General features: G+C 44.6%; 1 protein-coding gene and 1 pseudogene across 1 annotated transcript; both read left to right on the top strand.

Moving 5' to 3' along the window:
- Nucleotides 1-7,381: 7,381 nt before the first annotated feature.
- SCD (stearoyl-CoA desaturase) lies at nucleotides 7,382-23,102 on the top strand. The gene is made up of 6 exons (XM_003409176.4): nucleotides 7,382-7,496; nucleotides 8,017-8,299; nucleotides 12,600-12,730; nucleotides 14,263-14,468; nucleotides 15,963-16,195; nucleotides 19,207-23,102. Exons 1-6 carry the CDS (start codon nucleotides 7,470-7,472, stop codon nucleotides 19,404-19,406), a joined length of 1,080 nt encoding a protein of 359 aa, XP_003409224.1. The 5' UTR covers nucleotides 7,382-7,469; the 3' UTR covers nucleotides 19,407-23,102.
- LOC104845824 (uncharacterized) lies at nucleotides 20,673-23,102 on the top strand (annotated as a pseudogene).
- Nucleotides 23,103-23,617: the final 515 nt, after the last annotated feature.

Here is a 23,617-nt window from a genome sequence, read left to right as displayed (position 1 = left end):
TGTGAGATCTTTTTTTCTTTTTTAATGCAGGTATTTATAGCTATATATTTCACCCTAGGCACTGCTTTCATTGTATCCCATAACTTTTGGTATATTATGCCTTCATTTTCATTCATCTCAAAGTATTTTCTAATTTCCCTTATAATTTCTTCATTGCAGTTGTAGTTTGCAATTTTCTGATCATGAATGATGTTGAGAAAATTTTTGTGCTTATTAGCCATTTTAATATCTTGTTTTGTGAAATATATGTTCAAATCTTTTGCCATTTTTTGAGTTGTTTATTTTTTTATGTGCTGTGATATATGTTCCCAGCATATGTCTTATTTGTTTTCTTAATGATTCCTTTTGATAAACATTTTTAATTTTCATGAAGTCCAATTTATCCGTTTTTTCCTTATGGCTATTACTTTTTGCCTACCACTCATCTATCAGTTTGTCATACTGCGATGGCTTGTGTGTTGCTGTGATGCTGGAAGCTATGCCACTGGTGTTTCAAATACCAGGAGGGTCACCCATGGTGGACATGTTTTAGTGGCACTTCGAGGCTAAGACAGACTGGGAAGAAGGACCTGGTGATATATTTCTGAAAAAACTGGCCAGTGAAAACCTTCTGAATAACAGAGGAACATTGTCTGATATAGTGCCAGAAGATGAGCCCCTTGGGTTAGAAGGGGCACTCAAAATACAACCGAGGAACAGCTGCCTATTCAAAGTAGAGTTGACCTTAATGAGTGGATGGAGTAAAATTTTCAGGACCTTCCTTTGCTTATGTGGCAAGACTCAGAATAAGAAGAACAGTTGCAAACATCCATTAATAATAGGAACATGAATGCACAAAGTATGAATCTAGGAAAATTGGAAACTGTCAAAAATGAAATGGAATGGTTGAAGATCGATATTCTAGGCATTAGTGAGCTGAAATGGACTGGTATTGGCCATTTGGAATCGGACAATTATATGGTCTACTGTTCCTTGGTGGTGTAGTGTTTAAGTGCTACGGCTGCTAACCAAAAGGTCAGAAGTTCAAATCCACCAGGCGCTCCTTGGAAACTCTATGAGGCAGTTCTACTCTGTCCTACAGGGTCGCTATGAATCAGAATAGACTGAATGGCAGTGGGTTTGGTTTAACAGGTGTTCCAGGAATGACAAATTGAAGAGGAATGGCATCACATTCATTGTCAAAAAGAACATTTCAAGATCTATCCTGAAGTCCTGAAGTACAATGCTGTCAGTGATAGGATAATATCCATAAGCCTACAAGGAAGACCAGTTAATACAACTATTATTCAAATTTATGCACCACTAATGTCAAAGATAAAGAAAATGAAGACTTTTACCAACTTCTGCAGTCTGGAATTGATCAGACATGCATTCAAGATGCATTATAATTACTGGTGATTGGAATGCAAAAGTTGGAAGCAAAAAAGGATCAGTAGTTGGAAAATATGGCCTTTGTGATAGAAATAACACTAGAGGTAGCATGATAGAATTTTGCAAGACCAACGACTTATTCATTGGAGATATCCCTTTTCAACTACATAAATGGTAACTATACATGTCAACCTAGCCAGATGGAAAACACAGGAGTCATATTGACTGTATCTGTGGAAAGAGATGATGGAGAAGCTCAATATCATCAGTCAGAACAAGCCCAGGCAGCTCCTGTCTGGAGGGGAGATGAGAAGGCAGAGGGGGACAGAAGCTGGCTGACCAACATGGGGAATACAAGGTGGAGAGAAAGAGTGTGCTATCTCGTTAGGCGGAGAGCAACTGGGAGTACATAGCAAGGTATACACGAATTTCTGTATGAGAGACTGGCTTGATTTATAAACTTTCACTTAAAGCACAATTAAAAAAAAAAAATGAACAAGCCCAGGGGCTGACTGCAGAACAGACCACCAATTGCTCATATGCAAGTTCAAATTGAAGCTGAAGAAAATTAAAACAAGTCTATGAAAGCCAAAGTATTACCTTGAGTATACCCCACCTCAATTTGGAGACCATCTGAAGAATAGATTTGATGCATTGAACACTAATGACTGAAAACCAGACGATATGCAGATGGCACAGCCATCCTTGCTGAAAGTGAAGAGGACTTGAAGCACTTGGCTGATGAAGATCAAAGACTACAGCCTTAGTGTGGATTACACCTCAGCATAAAGAAAACCAAAAATCCTCACAACTGGACCAACAAGCAACATCACGATAAATGGAGAAAAGATTCAAGTTGTCAAGGACTTTATTTTACTTGGATCCACAACTGATGCCCAAGGAAGCAGCAGTCAAGAAATCAAACAACATATTGCATTGGGCAAATTTGCTGTAAAAGACCTCTTTAAAGTGTTAAAAAGCAAAGATGTCACCCTGAGGACTAAGGTACATCTCGTATGCATGCAAAAGCTGGACAATTAATAAGGAAGACCGAAGAACTGATGCCTTTGAATTATGGCATTGGCAAAGAATATTGAATATACCATGGACTGCCAGAAGACGAACAAATCTGTCTTGGAAGAAGTACAGCCAGAATGCTCCTAAGAAGTGAGGATGGCAGGACTTCACCTCACATACTTTGGACATGTTTTCAGGAGGAACCAATCCCTGGATAAGGACATCATGCTTGGTAAAGTAGGGGGTCAGTGAAAAAGAGGAAGACCCTCAATGAAATGGATTGACACAGTGGCTGCAATAATGGGCTCAAACATAGCAGCAATTGTGAGGATGGTGCAGGACCAGAGAGTCCTTCATTCTGTTTTATATTGGGTTGCTATGAGTCAGAAGCAACTTGACGGCACCTTAACAACATTACTTCTTGTATTTGGTCCCAAATCTTCGCCAACCTCAGTGTCACAGAAATGTTTTCCTGTGGTTTTATATAAAAGTTTTATTACTGTTGGTTTTACATTTAGGCCTATGATAACTCTCAAATTATTTTTTGTGTATCAAGTGAGATGGAGTCAAATTAATTTATTTTATGTGGATATTCTGTTGTTGCAGCAATATTTGTTTAAGAAAAAAAAAAACTTTACTATTGGATTGGCTTCACCTACACCACAGTGTCTTAATTACTCTAGCTTTCTGGTACGTTCTGAAATAAAATTCTGTAATTCCTCCAAACTTATTCTTTTTCAAGATTGTCTTGGCTATTCTAAATTCTTTGCATTTCCCTTGAAGGTTTAGAATTACCTTCTCTCTTTCTTCAAAGAAACCTAATGGATTTATATAGGTATTGAATTAATCTATAGATCAATAATGAGTCTTCTCATCCATGAACATGGTATACCACCAGTTATTTAAGTCTTCTTTAATTTCTCTTTGTGGTATTCAATGTAGTATTCTTGCATGTATTTCGTTAGATTATTTCTTTGTAGTTGATGTTTTTATGCTATTGCAAATAGTATTTTTTAAATTTTACTTCCCAACTGTTCTTTAATAGCATATAATCTAGAACTGACTTTTTTTTCTTTTAATTGACTTTATATTCTATGGTCTTTATAAATTCATTTAACAGTTTTTGCTTTTTTGGGGAGGGGAGGGAAAGGGGTATTCCATAGGGTTTCCCATACACACAATCACGTCTTCTACAAATATCAAGTTTTACTTCTTGTTTTCCTATCTTTATGCGTTTTATTTCCTTTTCTTGCCTTATTGCTCTAGCTAGGATTTTTTGTGCAATGTTGACTTGAATTAATGAGAGCAGACATGCTTACCTGTTCTCAAGCTTAGGGAAAAAGGATTTAATATTTCACCATTAAGTGTAATATTAGATGTAGGCTTTTTGTAAATGTTCCTTATCAGGTTTGGAAAGTTTCTTTCTATTCCTAGTTTTCTAAGAAATTTTCATTTTGAACCCAAAAGATTTTTATTTTCCTAGGTTTTAACAACAGTAATGAACTCTTTTTATTATTTCTTTCTACCACATCAATGTTACCGAAATGCACAGTTAAATGCCTTACGCTTACCAATCAGCTCAGAGCCAAAGAGCATGAGGGACAGTTCAGCAAGGTCCAAGTATCTCTAAGTATCTTACTCTTGCCAGTCAGCTTAGAGCCAAACGGCATGAGGGACAGGTCAGTGAAGTTAAAATATCTCAAATTATCTTACTCTTACTAATCAGTTCAGAGCTTAACCCATGAACAAATGAAAGAAGGCAATAGGGTCCCCGTCTCAAGGAGCTTGGTGCTTCGCTTCTTGCTCTCTTGAGTCACAGAATCAAAATGAAATTTAAAAATTGCCATGGAATCTTGTGAACTTTTTCACAAAAAATGTCTATAGCTTGAATCGCCATCTACCAAGCATGCTTTGTACTTCCTTCTTGTATGCTAAAATAGCTAACAGCTTAATCATTATATAACTCTATCCTATTTATACACAGATTGATCATACACCTATTTATAACTTCTAATTTGTCACTGACTTAATATTTCTTCATACCAAGGCTCACAATTTCCCCACAATGTCACTTCTACAATGCAGCTTTATTTTGTGAGAAGTAGCCAGTTACTGACAGTTTTAAAGTAGTGGGTAACATAGTCATAGCCATGTGATATGCACCAGATGAACTTCAGGGAGAAAGCCTGACTTAGGGAACTGGTCATCACCCTATCATAGTTATCAACCATGAGATGGGCTCTGATCTTTTCTTCCTGAAGCTCTCTTTCCCTAATCCATACTTCTCTAGGCTCTCAAAGGTTTCCTTGCAGGGCAGCATCCTGTCTTTAGAGAGAAATACAATACTCCAGCTCTATATTTTTGTCTTGACAGGCTTCTCCTTTCTTTTTCTAGGAAGAAAATAGATGATATGGCACCTGACCAAGCACTTAGTAATAATAACAGCAGTAATATCTTTGAGAGTCTGAATGAATGGGAGGTGAGTTTTCTAGGGGACCCTGATTTTTCAGACTGTTTTCTGATGAAGTCCAGGGTCTGAAGAAAACAAAGGTCGAATGCACTAGGGCAGGTAAGGAGAAAGAAAGCCAGTCTGAATGATACAGCTAGTTTTAGCCACAGTAAAAGGCACCTCCCAAAGGAAATCCTGAATCTTCTCCTTTGAAGTGTAAACCCTGCAGATGGTAAGGAATTAAGTAAATCGGATATTGTAGAGACAGCCTGAAGAAGTGCAGCATGAGTATATACTTCTATTCCATGCACCCAACACTCTGAACCATGACTAGATGAGGGGCCCTTATCTGAAAACATCTAGTCTCATTCAGAACTTTCACACTGGACATGGAGCCAAGACTGGAATGGAGAAATCTGGTGACTGGCCCAGGAGTTGGCCCGACCCTGAGATTAATGGCCAACCAGGGAGCTGCTTAGTCTTCCCAGGAAATCCCAAGTGCCTGTCTTCCTGAGAAGCCATACATTGGCATGGAGCTCCTCATCTTTCCCTCTTCCCAGAGGAAGGGTCCTGGAGTCAATGCAGAATCACTGAGGTCCTGGGATAATATTTGGGGAGGCATGGATATGGAAGGAGGCTTGAAGAATGCATAGTCTGCAAGGCTCCAAGGCTACTCTCTTGGTAAGGCTCCCCCAGCCCCAGAAAAGATGGTTGTGGGGACAAGGTCAAAGCATCTCAGGGACCCAGGGCAATATGGTCCTGAGCAGGGATTAAGAGCTTGGGCTATAGCATAATATTTTTTAAGTTCAAATTCTAGCTCTACCACTTACTGGGTACTATTTTTTTTTATGACCATAGGCAAGCTATGGATCTCTCCATATCTCAGCTTAAATGGAATCTTTAATATGAAATAATGGTGTACCCACCTCATAGGGTCACAGTGAAGATTAAACCAGATGATTATTGTGAACTGACTTGCAGTACTAATTCCATCCACCACCCATCCGTCAGTTTGTCAGTTTGTGTTGCTATATGCTGAAAGCTATGCCACCGGTATTTCAAATACCAGCAGGGTCACCCATGGTAGACAGGTTTCAATGGTGCTTCCATACTAAGGCAGACTAGGAAGAAAGACCTGGCAATCTACATTCAAAAATTAGCCCGTGAAAACCATGGATCACAAAAGAATGTTGTCAGATATAGTGCTGGAAGACGAGCCCCCTAAGCTGGAAGGTACTCAAAAGACACAATGGGCAGTAACAATGGACTCAGGCATGATTGTGAAGATAGCACAAGACCGGGCAATGTTTCCTTCTGTTGTACACAGGGTCGCCCTGAGTCAGAGCCAACTCCCAGGCAACTAACAACAAAAACGATTCAATACCTGTTAGCTGTTCTTATTCACCATACAAGTCCTTGCACCTGCTTCTGGGCGAGAGGTCATGTTTGTGTTTCTGCTCTCTTCCATGAAGGAGACTTAAAAATCAACAACCTGACAACCTAAGGGATCTCCAAAACCTGCCACTCAAGTTCTGGAGAAGTGGACATAGGGATGGCATTGCCCACTGGTGCCTAACGGTGAGGTACCAGGGTGCAGATATGTCTCTAGGTGTATCTGCGAGCAGGTCTGTGCGATGGTGTGCCAGGGAGACAGGGCCGGAGCTGAACGCAGTCTCTAGCTGGTGGGCAGGGAAGAGCCACTGTCCGGCAGGGGACACAGCCCAGGGCGCTCCCGAGTGGGGGGTGGGGTGGGCTCCAAGAGCCCCCTTTACACTCGTGGGTTGAAGCCCGCTCTCCCCTTTTCCGCATCTCTGGAAATGAGAAGATTGGCTGGAATTGGGAGTAGTAGTCACAACCGTGGTTTCCCCACTGTTTCCAGCAAAACTTCCCCAGCGGCCACCCACTCGCGGTACTCAGGGGTCAGTTCTGAGTTTGTTCCCACCCCGCGACCCCTGGGCCAGGTCTTCTCTCTCTTCCAGAAAGAAAGCCGCGGAGCGCCTCCGAGGACGCCGGGTGCCGGGCAGAGGCCCAGCGGCCGGAGGAAGAGAGGGAAAGGAGAAAGAGAGGGGAGGGGGAGCGAGGAGCTCGCGGCAGAGGGAACAGCAGATTGCGCCGAGCCAATGGCAACGGCAGGACGAGGTGGCACCAAATTCCCTTCGGCCAATGACGCGCCAGAATTTACAGAGGCATCATTAGCATTTCCCCGGCGGCAGCGGCGGTGTCTGCAGCATCCCAGTTCTACAGCCCCGGCCCCCTGCGTGCCTCTGCTTTCTGTCTCCTCCCCACGCCAGCCTTTCCGCACCTCCACGCGGGGGAGTCTCGGCCAGCAGGCCCTCCGCCCTTTGCCCCTCGTTGGCAGCGAATAAAAGGGGTCTGAGGAAATACGGGATACCGTCACCCACTGCCAGTTGTAGCCTTTAAATCCCCAGCCTCGGGAGCTCCCGGCACAGCGGACCCGGCCCGGACACGGATCCAACGCGCCAGGCGCAGGGAAGGGCTCCGAGCACAGTGCCGCACACCGCCGGGCAAAAAGCGGTATCCGGAACAGAAGTCCACCCTCTGAGCCGGCTGCCCCGAACTCAGCTCCGCAGTCCCAGCCCTGGAAAACTGATTCCAGCATCTGAGAGCCGAGATGCCGGCCCACTTGCTGCAAGAGGAGGTGAGCTTCCAAGCAATGGCCCCAGCCCGCGGCTTCGCCGGCGCTGCTGGGACTTCTAGGTGACTGGCTGGTGGGAGAGAGAGTTGGGAGCTCCAGGGAGGACTTGCCACCTTATGCGAATTGAACTTTGCTCAGTTTATTGGGAAGGTGGACTGTAATATGTAAAAAACTTGTTTCTTAAGCTTTAAAATGAAGAACAATCCAGTCGTGGCGGTACCTTTATGAATGGCTGCGGGGACTTCCTTTGTGTGTGTACAGGGGTGGGAGTTTTTACTCCTCCTTATTGCCCCTTAACCTTGAGGTTTCACCCCCTAATCTATCTGCAAAGGTTCCTGGGAACTTTCCCCTCTTCCAGCTTCGGGTAAACCCCGCCCTCAGTTCACCTGGGGAATGGGGCAGAATCTATGCCGGTGCTCCACCCTTCCCCTACCTCGATTCGAGAGTGAAGTGGACCCTGCTGCGTCCACGTGTCGTCTCCTGGTTCTCTCCTTCCTGACTCTCTGCGTCCTCTCCCTTCCAGATGTCTAGCTCCTACACAACCACCACCACCATCACAGCGCCTCCCTCCAAAATCCTGCAGAATGGAGGAGGCAAGTTGGAGAAGGCTTTGCTACACTTGGAGGAAGACATCCGCCCGGAAATGAAGGATGATATCTACGACCCAACCTACAAGGACAAGGAGGGTCCAAGGCCCAAGACTGTGTATGTCTGGAGAAACATCATCCTTATGTCTTTGCTACATTTGGGAGCCCTGTATGGGATCACACTGGTTCCCACCTGCAAGCTCTACACCTGGCTCTGGGGTAAGCAGATACACTTGTGTCCCCCTTCTCCTGACCCAGTATCCCAGTTTTCTCATTGCTGTCTTAATAAGGTGCGATCTTACATAGAGCTGAGGCACCAGCTCCTTCTATCAGTGTTTTCCAAGCCATTTCTTCATAGGGCCGCTATGAGTCAGAATGGACTCAACAGTAATGAGTTTGTTTTTTCTCTTTGGTAGCCTGAGTGGGCTGGGAACACAGCCTGGGGGGACTGGGATGCAGGAGTCTCAGTTCTGGGGGGTTCTTTAACATGGGTGTTGGGGAGGAGCCCTGAGACCACGTGCAGGCTTTGAACTGAATAGTCCTGAGGCAGCTTGCCCTGAAAGGAGATCTTCCGTTTGAGTTATTTGCATGACTGCCTGTCCCAGCCCTGCTGGGCACAAAAAAGTCAGAGGCCCCACTGGAGAGGCATGGTAACATGGGACTAGACCAGTGGCTTCATGACCTAAGGTTGAAGAAATGTTTCATTCCCCCCTCCTTATCTACCCTGCTCCAGCCCCTCTCTCCTAACCCCAGTGCTCCCTGGCCCCTACCCTCCCTCCTTGCCAGGGACAGCCAGGCACCCTGAGGCTGCTGCAATGAGAGGGAAACAGTTCCCAGTGTGTCCCTGACCTGCCCTGAGCTCACCTTTTTCAGGCTCCATCAGTGTGTGCTTTGCAGGCATTTCACCTCTGCCCCCATAAGCCTGAGTTGGGAAGGGGAGAGCAGGCAGCTTCAGAGACCCAGAGCCCCCAAATTACCACATTCTGCCCTTCTTTCTGAGGAACAGTGAGCCTGAGTGCTCTCTCCAGAAAAAAAACTTTGGGTTTTCAGAGCAGTCTCAGGTGTGGGGTGCTTGCTGGCAGCTGCACTCTTGGAGGGTAGTTATATAGCAGGACTGGAGGGCCAAGTTTTAGCTGTTTCCCTGGGACCTCTTAGCCTTCTAAAGGTGACTGGATCTGGTCATTGAAGTGTTCCAAGCACCACAGATAATGAAGTGAATACAACTTGGGAGATCCCTTTTTTCAGAAATCTCAATTTTTCTGGGTACAAAATGGGGCAACACTACTTTTTTAGGATTAGGAAGGTACTGTTCCTTAGGCTACAGGTGTGTCATTGCTGAATAAGAGCAGACCACAAAAACCAAAAAACCAAACCCAGTGCCATCAAGTCAATTCCAACTCATAGCGACCCTATAGGACAGAGTAGAACTGCCCCATAGAGTTTCCAAGGAGCACCTGGCGGATTCGAACTGCTGACCCTTTAGTTAGCAGCCATAGCACTTAACCACTACACCACCAGGGTTTCCCAAGAGCAGACCAGGTACAGGAAATTGGTTCATCTGCAGACCAGGAAGGGCTCTTAAATTTGTGAGGGGAAGGGGACATCTGTTCTCTAGCCCCTCTGAGAATCCAGTCAATTGTAGCATGAGGAATCAACAGCAGGGATAAGGATTCTCCAGGGAGACTGTAGACTCCTCTTTCCACCCCTTTTACCCCAAAAAGGGCATCTTCATGAATAGGTTTGTCACCTATAAGCCCTTTCCAGCCTTGGGATTCCACTCAGCACCATCTCTTTAGGCCTCAGTGAGTCCAGTGTGGCCAGAGTGCTTCTGCTTGGTCCTCACCCTCGGTTGCTAGAGCAAGGAGCAGAATGCTATCCCAAAGCCAGGGCTGTTCCCGCTGCCTTTTTTGAGCCCCACCTATGGGTGTGTGCTGTGCCTTTGGATAGAGAAACGTGGCACACAGAGACTGGATGGCGACTTGAGTGGGGCTTCTAGTGATGGGACTGGGCTTCAGCAAGACTTTTCTTCTCCTCCCTGGGCACTTTGGTAGGTGACTTAGCTGATGGAATGAACACCTTATAATGGGGATTTCGGAACTCCTCTGTCTTGAGGACCAAGAGGGATGGGGAAAGGGGCCAGAGGTTTCATCTTGTCTTCCCACTCACAGAGCAGAGGAGCTTGGCTTCACCTTATCTTGCTTTATCTGAGTGCCTTGTGTCCCTTTTATCCTGGAGCCTCTGAGAAGGACCTTACGGTAAGCTGAAGAGACATCTCTGGCAACCCTGGAAGCCAAGGGGCTAAACCTCCCTAGTCCCTTTCTTAGGGCCAAAGCTATCAGATTTTGCTTAACCATCAGTGAGAGAAAGAATGCATCTCTAACTGATTTAAAAAAAAAAAAAAACTGATTTAAGCCCCTCTAATTTTATATTTTATTTTTTTAATTGATAGGCAGAAAGAGCCCTGGTGATGCAGTGGTTAAGGGTTCTAACTGCTAACCAAAAGGTCAGCAGTTCGGACTCACCAGCTGCTCTGCAGGACAAAGATGTGGCAGTCTGCTTCTGTAAAGATTTACAGCCTTGGAAACTCTATGGGGCAGTGCTACTCTGTCCTATCGGGTCTTTATGAGCCGAAATCGACTCAGTGGCAATGGTTCTGGTTTTTTTGCATTTATTTGATAGGCTCAGAGGTATTAATAGAAAAGGGCACTAGTGTATCTGGGTTCTTTTCCCAACTCCCCTACTAATACTGGGATTTTATGTGCTTTCTGAGCTGAGTGCTTCTGTTTTAATCCCCAAAGCCATTTTTCTACCTCCTTGGTCATTGGCAGGGCTCTGGCTCAATTGCTGTTTTTCCAGGTCCTGATGCATATATTTGTGTAACTGGGAAGGTATCACTACCTGATTTGAGGAGAAGAAATCACCTGGGGCCTTAATCCCAGCTCAGAGGGAGTATGGATAAAACTTTCGTTGGGATAGACTCTGGCTATATGACTCTCCTCAGAATCTTGTAGGAGGAAGAGGATAGGATGGAGGAAGGTAGGATAGAGGAGAGAAAGAACTGTTCAGGAAACTGGTATCTATGGCTGGAGAAGGACACAGGACAATTTGTTACCATGTGTGGTGTCTCCAACTGCAACTAAATTCTATGGCCACTGAGGGCCCATTGTTTCTAGCTGTTTCCCTAGGAATGAAACATTGTCAATAGTCCCTGCTTTTAATTTTGCCTTCTCTACCAAGGCCTCAGCCCCTCCTTCTAGAACTACTGAACAGAGGAAGATATGTCCAGCAACCCACTTCCCAGTTAGAGATTATACCTGGCACCCCCTGGGCCTCCAGGAAGATGGAGCTATAGAATGTTGAGGTGCCCCACTGACAGCTTTGAGCACATCTCACCACTGTCTACAATGACCATTGTCTAGAGGAAGTATGAACTCACGAGAGATGTTGCAAAGGAGAGACACGGGAACTGTGTACATATCTTGGGAGGTGATGGTTTAGTTGAAACATGAACTGCTTGTTGGCAGAAAGCCTAGTTTCAAACCATAGCTCCATTTCTTAATAGCCATGGGACTGCAGATAAACATTTAACCTCTCTGAGCACCCACTTCTCCAACTGCAAAGTGAGGATATTAATATTACTTACCCATTCAAGGTATCCAATGAATTAACTAGAGAATATAAAAAGTATTGGTTAAGCTTAATATACTGCAGATATGACTTATATGCAGGGCTGATTTTTCCCTAGTATGGCCATACTGCCTGCTAAAAATTTAAATGCTTTTGTACCAGTTGATAAATAGCCATAGTTCTGAGTCCCCTGAGTGCCCCCTACCGTGTAGGCCCTCTCCTAGGACCTACCAACCATCCACAACTCAGCGATTAGTCATGCCTGGCCCAGTAGAGAGCCTTCAGTGCCCCTCTGATTGGTCAGTGCCCAAGCCATAACTGGCTGTTAAAATCTTAAGATCACCCTTGCTTATGGGTCCTAAGCTCCACAGGAGTAGCTTGTGGTTCTTAAAACCTTGGAGAAGGTTCGTGGAAGGTCAGAGGAGGTAGGGCAGAGGATAGTGTCCCACCAGACTCAGGATGACAAATGACTACATGACGAGAGCCCCATACTCTCCCTTGCCTTCCTGAAGTTCCCTTAGCGAGAGGTCAGAGGAGGTAGGACAGAGGATAGTGTCCCACCAGACTCAGAATGACAAACGGCTACATGGTGAGAGCCCCATACTCTCCTGTGCCTTCCTGAAGTTCCCGGGACTGGGCACTGCTGTATTATCTCCTTATCTTATCTCAATTCCTAGGTTGAGAGGATGGTAGGGTGGTGGTGGTGGTATATTTTAAGTGGTAAAATCTGAGAGACCAAGGTATCCTTAGAGTTCAAGGCAAAGCAGGTCCTCACGTGAAGGCTAAAGACGACACAGACGCCAGCATCAGGGGAATATCCAGTGGTGGGCTTTCCCAGATGGAACTCACTCCACTTAGTGACAACCCCCCCCCACCCATCTTCTCCTGGCAGGGGTGTTCTACTATTTCATGAGTGCCCTGGGCATAACAGCAGGAGCTCATCGCCTGTGGAGCCACCGAACTTACAAAGCTCGGCTGCCCCTGCGGGTCTTCTTGGTCATTGCGAACACAATGGCGTTCCAGGTGAGAAGGCTGTTCGGCTCAGCTCTTTTTTCTCTACTCTATCAATGATCTTTAGGGGCAGAACAGACGGGATGGTATCTGGAGAGGAGCAATACCTGGGAAGCCATTTCTTTTTTTTTTTTTTTTTCTTTCTCCTTGTAGTCATCTCAAGTGCAAACTACTCAGTCCTTAAGTCCATAAAGCACAGGGAAAGAGAAATAGGAGGTAAACAGGAAATACTTTGTAGAATTCTTTTTGAATTTGTGGTCCCCGCATTATCACACAGTCTGGCCACAATGCATAAGCCAGGGACTGAGCCTGGTTTTCTCTGCCCAGGCTCCCTGGGCAAACATTGGATAATAAATTATTATTCTAGGGGAATATCTTAGGGCCCTGCCACAGTGGGATAAAACTTTGTGTTTCACAGACTTACAAACTCTGTTGTTTTTAGATAAGAGTGAAAACATTTATAGCACTACATGCCCAGCATTGTTCCAGCACCTGGCATAGATTACCTCATTATATCCTCACAACAGTCTTAGGAGGTAAAAAAAAAAAAAAAATTATTATCATCCTCTTTATACAGATGTGAAACCCTCGTGGTGTAGTGGTTAAGAGCTACAGCTGCTAACAAAAAGTTGGCAGTTCAAATCCATCAGGTGCTCCTTGGAAACTCTATGGGGCAGTTCTACTCCGTCCTGTAGGGTCGCTATGAGTCGGAATCGACTCAACAGCAATGGGTTTTACAGATGAGGAAACTGAGTCACTGAGAGGTTAGATGACCTATTTTGTTCCTGTCTTGGGCTGTTAAGCTAGCTGAGTTAACTGTTGAGGTTTGCTGAGGGAGAAAGTTTTATAGCCGAGATAGAATGCAGAGAATTGGGGAAAGGGCTTCTCATAAGATAGCTATTAAATGGTAGCAATGGGCAAAGGATAGCATGTGGTGTGGGACTTTGATTGGAGCAAGAGATGAAAAGAAGGAAACCAAATCAGTCCCCTTCACCATGCAGTATCCCAGGTACTTCCCACATCTGCATAATATCTCTAATGTAGCATTTCATACCTTAAAGATTCTTGATAGTGTACTTGTGAGGCAAAGGGAAGAAATGCTCCCATTTGGAACATTCTGAAAAAGATAGGAAGAGTCCCAGAGAAACCCACAGGTCATTTGGAAATGGGCCGTGATCTTGACTTATATGCCTGGCCTTGTTAGTGGGTTGTATGAGTGGTCTCTTGCCAAGGACATGAGAATTGAGCTCCCTGCAGCCTCATCCTTTTACCCTAGAACTATCTAAGCTCTGTATGATCTATATCCAACCCACCCACCATAGAACTTTCAAGAAGTAGCCAGTCCTATCCATGTGGTCCTGAGACTTTAAGTTGCTTTTCCCCTTCAGTAGCAAGTTGGGAGAAAAGGAGACAACACCATGGCTCCCTCCTTTGGATCCCAGACTCCTATGTATTTGGTGAGGTTGGCTGGGCGGAGAGCCACGGAAATTCCTCTAAGAGGGTGTCTCACCTCAGGCCTACGTTTCTCTTCTCTGTCCCTCCAGAATGACATTTTTGAATGGGCCCGAGACCACCGTGTCCACCACAAGTTTTCTGAAACGGATGCTGATCCTCACAATTCCCGACGTGGCTTTTTCTTCTCTCACGTGGGTTGGCTGCTCGTGCGCAAACACCCGGCTGTCAAAGAGAAGGGCGGTTTGCTGGACTTGTCTGACCTAAAAGCTGAGAAGATGTTAATGTTCCAGAGGAAGTGAGTGAAGGGGTGATGAAGCTGGGGACATGGCCCTGAGCAACTGGTGTTTGGGGGCCCCCTTGTTCTTCTAGAATTTATAAAACATAGGATGAGAAATTTACTGGGTTTGCATGTACAAAATTATAATTGCAAACTCCAAATTTTAATATCCCACAGGCCTACAGCCATAGATTATTGCTCTATTCTTTTCTCTCTGAACTATCTTAATTATATCATTTAAATTTAACAAATATTTATTGACCTAGAACGGATACAAAGATGAATATGGCATAGCCTTTACTCTCTGGGAGTCTGTAGACTATTAGAGGGGTGGGTGAAGGATAAACCCAAGTACCCCCAAGAACCATGATACAAGGTAGAATATATTCTGTACCACAAGAAGCACATGGGGAGGGAGATTACACAGTGAGGAACATCAGGGAAGGATTTCCTGGATCAAGTCTGGTGCATGGGTAGGGATTTTGATAACTGGGGGCTGCATGGGGGGCAGTGCAAATAGAAAGAACAGAATGAGCTAAAGTATGAAGCATGTTCCAGCAACGGTCTTTTTGCTTGAAGTATAGGGTGTGGTAGGAAGTAAGACTGGGAAGAGAGGCTGATGCCAGTTTTGTAGAATTTTTTAGTCCAGGATTTACTTCAGTAGGCAATAGGAAACCATTTTTAGTTTTTTTTGAGCAGGAATGTGACATAGTCAAAAATGTGCTCTAGAAAAGTCCCTCTGAGGACAGGTGAAAGGAGCCATTGAGCCAAAGAGATGAGAGGCAGGAATACAATTAGGAAGTAACCACAATAGGTAATGAGGATCCATGCCAGGGAAGAAGTGGCAGGAATGGAAAGGGGTTGGATGCATGGGGCATTGAAGTGTAAGATTTGACTGCTGAAGGAAGGTAAGAAGTCAGTTCCCTTAGAATGTCAGTGGCCTGGTCTACATATGAGAGAAGAATAGAATAGGGCGTCTAGAGGGACAGAGACCTGCAGGCAGTCAAGGATACTTACTGTGCCTCTCTGAGAGAAAAGAAGAACAAAGGATTAGAGGATGGCTAGCAGGAAATGGGAGGCATGACCCTGTAAAAGGGTGCTGATGGGTAAGAGAAAGGAGCCCAAAGGCAGAAGGGAAAATCAGCCTGAGAAAGAGAGCTGAGTTTATTAGTTTCTAATTTGGACCTCACCTATTTTACCATTGTGGCATTATGCTGTAGTAAAAAAGAGCAGTGGATTTAGAGTCAGGACAGGAACATCCCAATCCTTGCTCCACTGGTTCCTAGTGGTATGATCCTAGAAAGTCATTTAACCTCTCCTTGTGACCTCGTCTAAAAAGTGAGAGAATCACATGACATTCTCAAAAGATGTCTCACCCATCGCTTCTTGCTCTGTTTTCTGACACACTAGTCATGTAGCAGGAAAGAGACACCCACCCCTATGATTGTGGGAAATCCAGGTAGGCCTGAGAATCTTCTCTCTGCTGACTCAACGTATTACCTTTCCACGTAGATACTACAAACCCGCTATCCTGTTGATGTGCTTCATCCTGCCTACCCTTGTGCCATGGTATTTTTGGGGTGAAACTTTCAAACACAGCTTGTTTGTTGCCACTTTCCTTCGTTACACCATCGTGCTCAATGCCACCTGGCTGGTGAACAGTGCCGCCCACCTTTACGGCTATCGCCCTTATGATAAGAACATTGGCCCTCGAGAGAATATCCTGGTTTCACTGGGAGCTGCGGGTAAGTCAGCAGTCCACAGCAAGACCAGATCTAGTGGTCTGTTGATCAGAGAATCCAGATTAGCTTATTTATATGACATTTCTGTCTCTCAGTTTTTCCACTATAAAGCTGTTAGCTGCTGTAGAGATAGTGCCCAAATCATGGCGACCCACACACAGTAGAATGAGACGCTGCCTGGTCCTGAGCCATCCCCATGATTGATTGTGAATCAGAACGCTGTGATCCATAGGGTTTTTGCTGGCTGATTTAGGGGGCTGATATATTAGAAAACCTTTATGAGAATCAGGCAAAAAGTCTTAGGTAAAAAGGAAGGGGTAAAAAATACCATGCCTTTGATTCCAGGTTCCAAAACAATCTCCAAATACTATGTATAAATCCCTTTGAGTTTTCTATTTTCTAGTCACCTCTGGGCTGGACTATCACCTTGCCTGAGGCAGGGAATGCATAAAGGGAACAATAGGGGCATCTGGCTGGCCTGTAGGCCTTCTGTTTAATATTTAAACATGCTGTAAAAAATGTAGAATAAATAATTACAGCTTAGTTCAATAATCTTTTTTTTTTTTTTTTATCTCCCCGCTATATCCAGACAAGTTATATCCTCATTGCTCATTGGTGCCAACATGAAGGGCATCAAGCCACCTGTTGGTGGCCTTTACCACCACCCACAACTCATCAGGTCCTTTGTTTTTCTCTCTCCTACTTTTATTCTGTGCCAAGGACACCTCTTCCCCCAACATGACTTCAGAATCCCCCTAGAAAACGGCTGACCGCACGTTCCTGCTCCCTGATCTAATTCATGAAATTATTTCTCTTTTTAATTCCAGTCCCAATTGCCAGAGTCTAAGACGACAGGGCTCTACCTTCCATCTCCATTTTTTTTCTATTCTCTTCAACTGAATTACGTACCTTGACTAAGGCCTCTAATGCATTTTCCTTAGGCAGACCAGTAGACTCTTCCTCCTCACTAGTGATCAGTATTCCCAGGCACCACACCATCCCACATATTTATGCACACCATGGCCCAACACACTTATTTTTTCTCTCTTGAAAATCTTCCTTCATATTCTTTACTCTGACCATCTTTACTTTCTTGACTAAAAGGCCATTTTTCCTGTCTCGTAGTTTGGACCATGTTTGAAATAAATCACCTACACTGTCCCAGTCTGAGATTTTCATAGAAATGGGATTTGCTGGAATGAAGATTTGTCTAGGAATCTCTAAGGAGCTTAACCCAACTTTAGCCTCTTTATAACCATCAGTTATGTCTTGTTTTGTCTCAGTTATGATTCAGGTCTCCATACCTGCTGTCCTAGTAACTGCTCTCCTCCCTTATCACCACACCCCTGGCTCCCCTCCAGTTGTTTCCTGACATGCTAATCTTTTTTGCTTCTTGCATTACCTCCCCCCACAATCACATGCTCTTCTTTTCTCTGCCATAGCCGACCTTCTCCCTTGAGCCTTTCTTGGGCTGTCCTTTGCTGTCTCAATTGCAAAGCTTTGTTCTTCTACATCTCCTGGCCATCCTTCCCCCATCCCCCCACCCCCCTCACCTCCCCCCATTGTTCTCCCTCATCTATGTGTGCCTCTGCTTCAGTTTTAAATCTGATAAATTTAGACCTGTTTAGTGCTAATACAGAGCCTAGCTAGAAAACCATTTATGAAAATTAGTAATACTCTCTGGTATCTTTAGCCTTGGGGTTAACCTACCCTCCTACTCAGTTTACTGTGTGGATAATCAGATGTCACAGGGAATATATACCTTGTAATGTCCTCGATGAGGTGCCTTGGTGGCACAGTGGTTAAGCGCTTGGTTGCAAACCGAAATGTCAGTGGTTGGAACCCACCAGCTGCTCCGCTGGACAAAGATGTAGAAAGTCTGCTTATGTAAAAATTTAGAGTCTTGAAAACCCTGGGGCAGTTTTACTCTGTACTATAGGGTCGCTATGAGTCGGAATTTGATTCGATGGCAATAGGTTTGGTCTGATGTTCTGGGTGGTATCATTTACTCTGCAGGACTTTGTACACTTGCTTGTTATTAATATCATTACTACTCTACCTGGGCTACTTTTATCTTCAAAGGGTCCAACAAGCTCTTTTATTAGCTATTCTTTATTCCCGGCCTGTGATAAAGGTCAGTATTGTTGAACAAGTTTAGAAAGAAGAGTCTTGCCAAGGTTGGAGAACTCGTCGTAGGTTTTCCAAAGCTTTGCCCATTACAGAAATTATCTTGAATCCAGAATTACTTTGTTTTCCTCCATCCAGCAAAATGAACTGCCTACCCCAACAGTTCACAGAATCCCAGAGGTTAGAGGGAATATATAAGCATTTTGCCTCTTCACTCAGAAAGCTTCTGCCTTGTCAGCATCACTCATTCATCAGAGTCAAAGTCCAAAGTATTAGAAGCCAAAGCAGCCTGCTCTGAACCAGCAGTGGCTGAGGAAACTCAGGCCCCTAGGCTGGGCCTCCTTTGTTCCGACTTTGCGCTATTGCCAACTGTTGTGTTGGTACCCTCCGTCTCTCAGGGGTAACAAGGACAGTGGGGGAAAGGTGTGCTCCTTTGCTCATCTTTGTGAGAAACACAGCAAAAAGTTCAGTCTGGACTGTCTCCCCTCCCCACCCTAACACATACCCATATACACAGAGCTCTCAGGGCCTCAGACCAATACTTAGTGAAACTCTAGAATTTCCCAATATGAAATCTCTTCAAAACAATGGCACTTTCTCTTTAGCCATTTTACAGTCTCTTGAGAGAAACTACCAGTCTTCCTCCCGCAAAGGCTCCCAGATAGCCATGGTTCCCCAGATCCAGTGTTTCCCCAAATGTTTCTCTTGAAGTGTATGAGGAGATTTGTTTGGTTTAGAGTCGAAGGGGCTAGATTCACTTATTCATTCATTAGACAACAGAGAGCTTCTTCCAGGTTTGAGGTACTCTGCTAGGTAACAAGCATGCAAAGATCCCAAAGACAGCAGTTTGCCATTGAGCTCCATAACATCTCTTGCTTTTGTTCCAGGTGAGGGCTTCCACAACTACCACCACTCCTTTCCCTACGACTACGCCACCAGCGAGTACCGTTGGCACATCAACTTCACCACCTTCTTCATCGACTGCATGGCTGCCCTCGGTCTGGCTTATGACCGAAAAAAAGTGTCCAAGGCCGCCATCCTGGCCAGGGTTAAGAGAACTGGAGATGGAAGTTACAAGAGTGGCTGAGTTTTGAGTCCCTCAGGTTCCTTTTTCAAAAGCCAGTGGGGCAGAGGTTTAATGTTCTGTTTATCAACTACTGAATAATGCTAACACGATGCTAAAGATGATGACATTAACCCATTCCAGTACAGCATTCTTTTAAAAATGCAAAAGTATTGAAAGCCAACAACTCTGCCTTGATGATGCTAAGCTGATATTCTCATTTCTTCTCTCCCTTCTAGTTCCATTGTCCATCTCTTTGCTTTATTCTTATCACCTTCCTTTCTCTTCTCCCTCATTGCCTCCCAGGCAAGCAGCTGGTCAGTCAAATTTCCAAAGCGTAGACAACCTTTCTATAGTTGATTATCTTCAGCTCAGGCTTTTGCTAGTTGGAATAGAAAATTATTTGGCACAAGGCTTTTCTAAGCAGGTAGATCATCAGGGGAGAGAGGGAGCATACATAGCACAGTCAATAAATAAGGATGGGAATGGGGTGAGAAACAAGGCAAGAGGAATCTCCTGCCATGCTCAGATCTACAACTGCATATCTAGTGACGACTTCAAGCCCCACCACACAGCATGCTTCCTTTCTCTCCTGACTGAGCAGGGAATGGCCCTGGAGCTTGGCAATACTAGAACACAAAAGCAAGTTTCAAGGTTTTGATATGGTTTAGGCTAGGGATAAAGAAAAAGCTTTTAGTTTGCAGTAAAATTGGTCTCTGCTGGGGAAGGATTTTTTTTTTTTTTTTCCCTTCCCTTACATAACAGGAAGATTTCTTATTTCATGTAACAAGAAGTCTTGAGATTGGATGTCTCCAGAATTAGTGAATCTAGCAGCTTATGGAATCATCAAAGTTCTTTCATCTTTCTGCCCTGCCATCATTAGAATATTGGTCAGCTCCACTCGTAATTTCAAGATGGCTGTAGCATTTCCAAACATCCAAAAAAGGAAGCATTTTAGGAGGTGAAGTTGGGCCAAATATTTTATATACATGTATATACTTTGCTTGGAGCACTAAAATATTTCACTTAGAGGGAGCCCTAAAAGAGGGATACTTGAAGAAACTTGAAGGAGTTGTCTCCTTCCCCATTACTGCTAGACAGAGGATGGAGGGCTTAAGGGGCAGAATCTGAGGCAGTTCCTTAGAGGTAACTTTATAAAGGAAGGCCTCTAAGAACACATTGCCAGGGGATTCAGAAGGTTTCTGAGTATGCTATTGGGTGTCCTGATTTAAAAAATAGTTATACAAACAAGTTAGATTCATTAATTTGATTTCTCCTTGGAATGGGTAAAAACGTCTCCCCTGTATCACCGCCTTTTACTCTTTCCTTGCTCTGTTAACATCTAGCCTAGAGTATAGAACTCCTGGGGGACGAGGCAGGAATCCCTTTGATTCTTGTTTCCTGGTTTTTCCCCTTCTGTCCCTGTCTCTCTCTTCCCTGACATTGCCTTCTTTCTCTGGACAGGTAGCCTTCTTTGTATTGACCCAGAGGTCGGATGGCTCTTGGTGTTCAGGTAGTTCCCTCTCCTACAGACAGAAATGCTCAGGGTCACTGAACCACTGTTTCTCCTTACACAAAGCAGCTAGCCGCTATTTTCATTTGGCCTCCAGGGTGATTCCACCTTACACCCCTGCATTCCCCTGCCACACTGATGACTCAAGACAGGGCTAGCAAACCATACTAGAAACGTCCTTAGCTCAGAGAGGCTCTCTCTCATAAGGCACAGCCAAGCCAAATGCCCGTGCTGTGCCAGTGAACCAGCCATAGAGGAAAAGAGGGTTTGTTTTCAGTCTCCCGTGTCAGGGTCAGAACCAGTGAGCAGGCTGGATGCCCCCTGCTTGCTCAGTAAATCTGCCCAGTCTGAGTCAGTGCTCCCAGCTGACAGTACAGTGCTTGCAGAAGTAGGAGGGAGCCTGGTCTTCACTGGGGATATGCAAGAAGCAAAAGCGAGTTCCAAACTGCCTCACTTTGAAGGGAGGCCCTGTTCCCTGGAATGAGGGTGTGCTGCAAAGCTTCCACAGGGACTCGGATCTGAGATACCATGAAACTTGCTGAACAGACTCTTAAGCAAACCAGCATTCTCCACAACACAGTCTAGGGCAGACAATAGCATAGAATACGTCTGAAACAAAATATCAGTGCTTTGAGAACTTTGGAACACTCCTGTCCCTGTACCTCAGTAGTTAATGCAGAAACTTGACTTTTTACTCTGATTGCAATTATACAACACCAAATACTCTGTCCCCTGTTAAGCCCCAATGGTGGAAGGGAAGACATCCTTTTTTCTTCTGTTAATTGAATAGAGGCTACAGGGGTTAGCCTGCACTCCAGGCATCCTATTTTTTGAGCTGATCATCTCAGTCAGAAAGAATTGAATGGAAAATCACTAGTTTAGATCTGCTGGCCTATGTGCACCTACCCCTTGGAAATCTCTGTCGGGTGGTTTTAATCCCACAGGTTATCAGGTGCCTGCTTTATAGCATAAGAACAATAAAAACAACTTTCTCTTCTAACTGTGTTCATGGATCTGATCCATACCATGATGCTACACAAGGCTGGGCCAAGTTCCTCAGGCTGAGGGCCCCAGTGCGTATGGGGGTGTGTAGGTGGGGGTATATCTGCCGAATAAGGAACACTATTTTGAAGATTCTAAAAGCTCAGTTCAAGTAACACATTAATGATCTAGAAACTCACATCTGATCAAGAGTCTGAATTTCTCACAGCCCTTGCTTTGTGGGTGTGCTGACAACTTACTTGGGTGCCTTACATCTTTTCTAATCAGTGTCGCATATGAGCCTACCCTCTGCTCCTTCCCCTTGCTCCCTCTGTGGCGGTCCTTTGCACCTGAGAGATTACAGAAGTGGGTGGCGGAAAAAGGGGCCTGCCTGGAGAATTTTCAGTATAGCTATTTGCAGGATTCCCTTCTGGGCTTCATTCTGGAAACTCTTCTTAGGGCTGTTCTATTATTGAGTGCCCATATTTGATGGAGGGTGGAAGTAATTTGAATGTATTGGATTTATAATTTTTTTAGATTAAAATATGGTGGTAGCATTTAAAATGGAAAATTTTCTCCTTGGTTTGCTAGTATCCTGAGTGTATTCTCTGTAAGTGTAACTCGAATGGGTCAGCATGAGAGGTTGAAGAAACCAATGTGGCAATGTTACGCTGGTGGTCAAGGCCAGGACCTCTCCTACCACTGTGCCACTGACTTGCTATGTGACTCTGGGCAAGTCACTTAACTACAATGTGCCTCAGTTTTCCTTCTGTTAAAATGGGGATAATAATACTGACCTACCTCAAAGGGCAGTTTTGAGGAGTGAGTAATGCTTTTTATAAAGCATCTTGGGATCTTTTGGCAGAGGAATTCTCTTAAGTCCTGAGTTTTTTTTAATAGCAGCAGTATCCACCGTGAACTTAACATGTCCATGTCCTGAATGGTATCATTAGTCTCTATGGTTTTCTCCAAGGGATCGAATGAGTCCATTGGATAGGTGGTGGATGACTAGCCACACAAAGTTTGAGAGTGCATAAACTCATTGCCATGGATACATACACAAGGTACCTTTCCTTGACTGGATGAGATTTTTCCCTTTTTATGTGGGATAGTAGTTATTTGTGACCTAAGATAATTTTGGAATAATTTCTATTAATATCAACTCCGAAGCTAGCTGTACTGATCTGAGATTGTGTTTGTTCATAATAAAGGTGAAGTGAATCTGATTGTACTTTGTGTCTGGGAGTTTTTTGGCTGAGATTCAAAGTCCCCTGCTCCTCCTGGGATTTATCTCTATGGTCAGGTACCCTATCCGGGACCTGTACCTTTAAGAGTAAAAAAGAAGTAAAGGCTATGACAGTTGACTCATACCCCAGTAACCTGCCCTGCCCTGACTAAGGGTTACTTTAGGTCAAATTCTGGGCCTCAACAGCAGGAAGCCAGGAGTGTCTAAATCAAACGCAGTAACACTAGCTGGCACCTCCACCCTGGGGAAATGCCAGGGCTCTCGACTGTCATGTGGTTACATGAACTCCAGATAAAGATACCAAGAAAGGGAGAATATTTGGAGAAGCACTCTCTGAGAAAGCAGTTCTTCACCTGCAGCTCAGGTTGAGCAATCCAGCTCATTCCTTCCTGTTTCTGAAATGTAGTTGCCTCCAGGGAATAAAATGGCTTCCTGGGAATGCTGACCCTCCACAGCAGGAAAAACCAAACCAAACCCAGTGCTGTTGAGTTGATT

The sequence above is a fragment of the Loxodonta africana genome, chromosome 16 (assembly GCF_030014295.1).
Source record: "Loxodonta africana isolate mLoxAfr1 chromosome 16, mLoxAfr1.hap2, whole genome shotgun sequence".
Taxonomy (NCBI): domain Eukaryota; kingdom Metazoa; phylum Chordata; class Mammalia; order Proboscidea; family Elephantidae; genus Loxodonta; species Loxodonta africana.
This window is presented reverse-complemented; position numbering and strand designations above follow the sequence as displayed.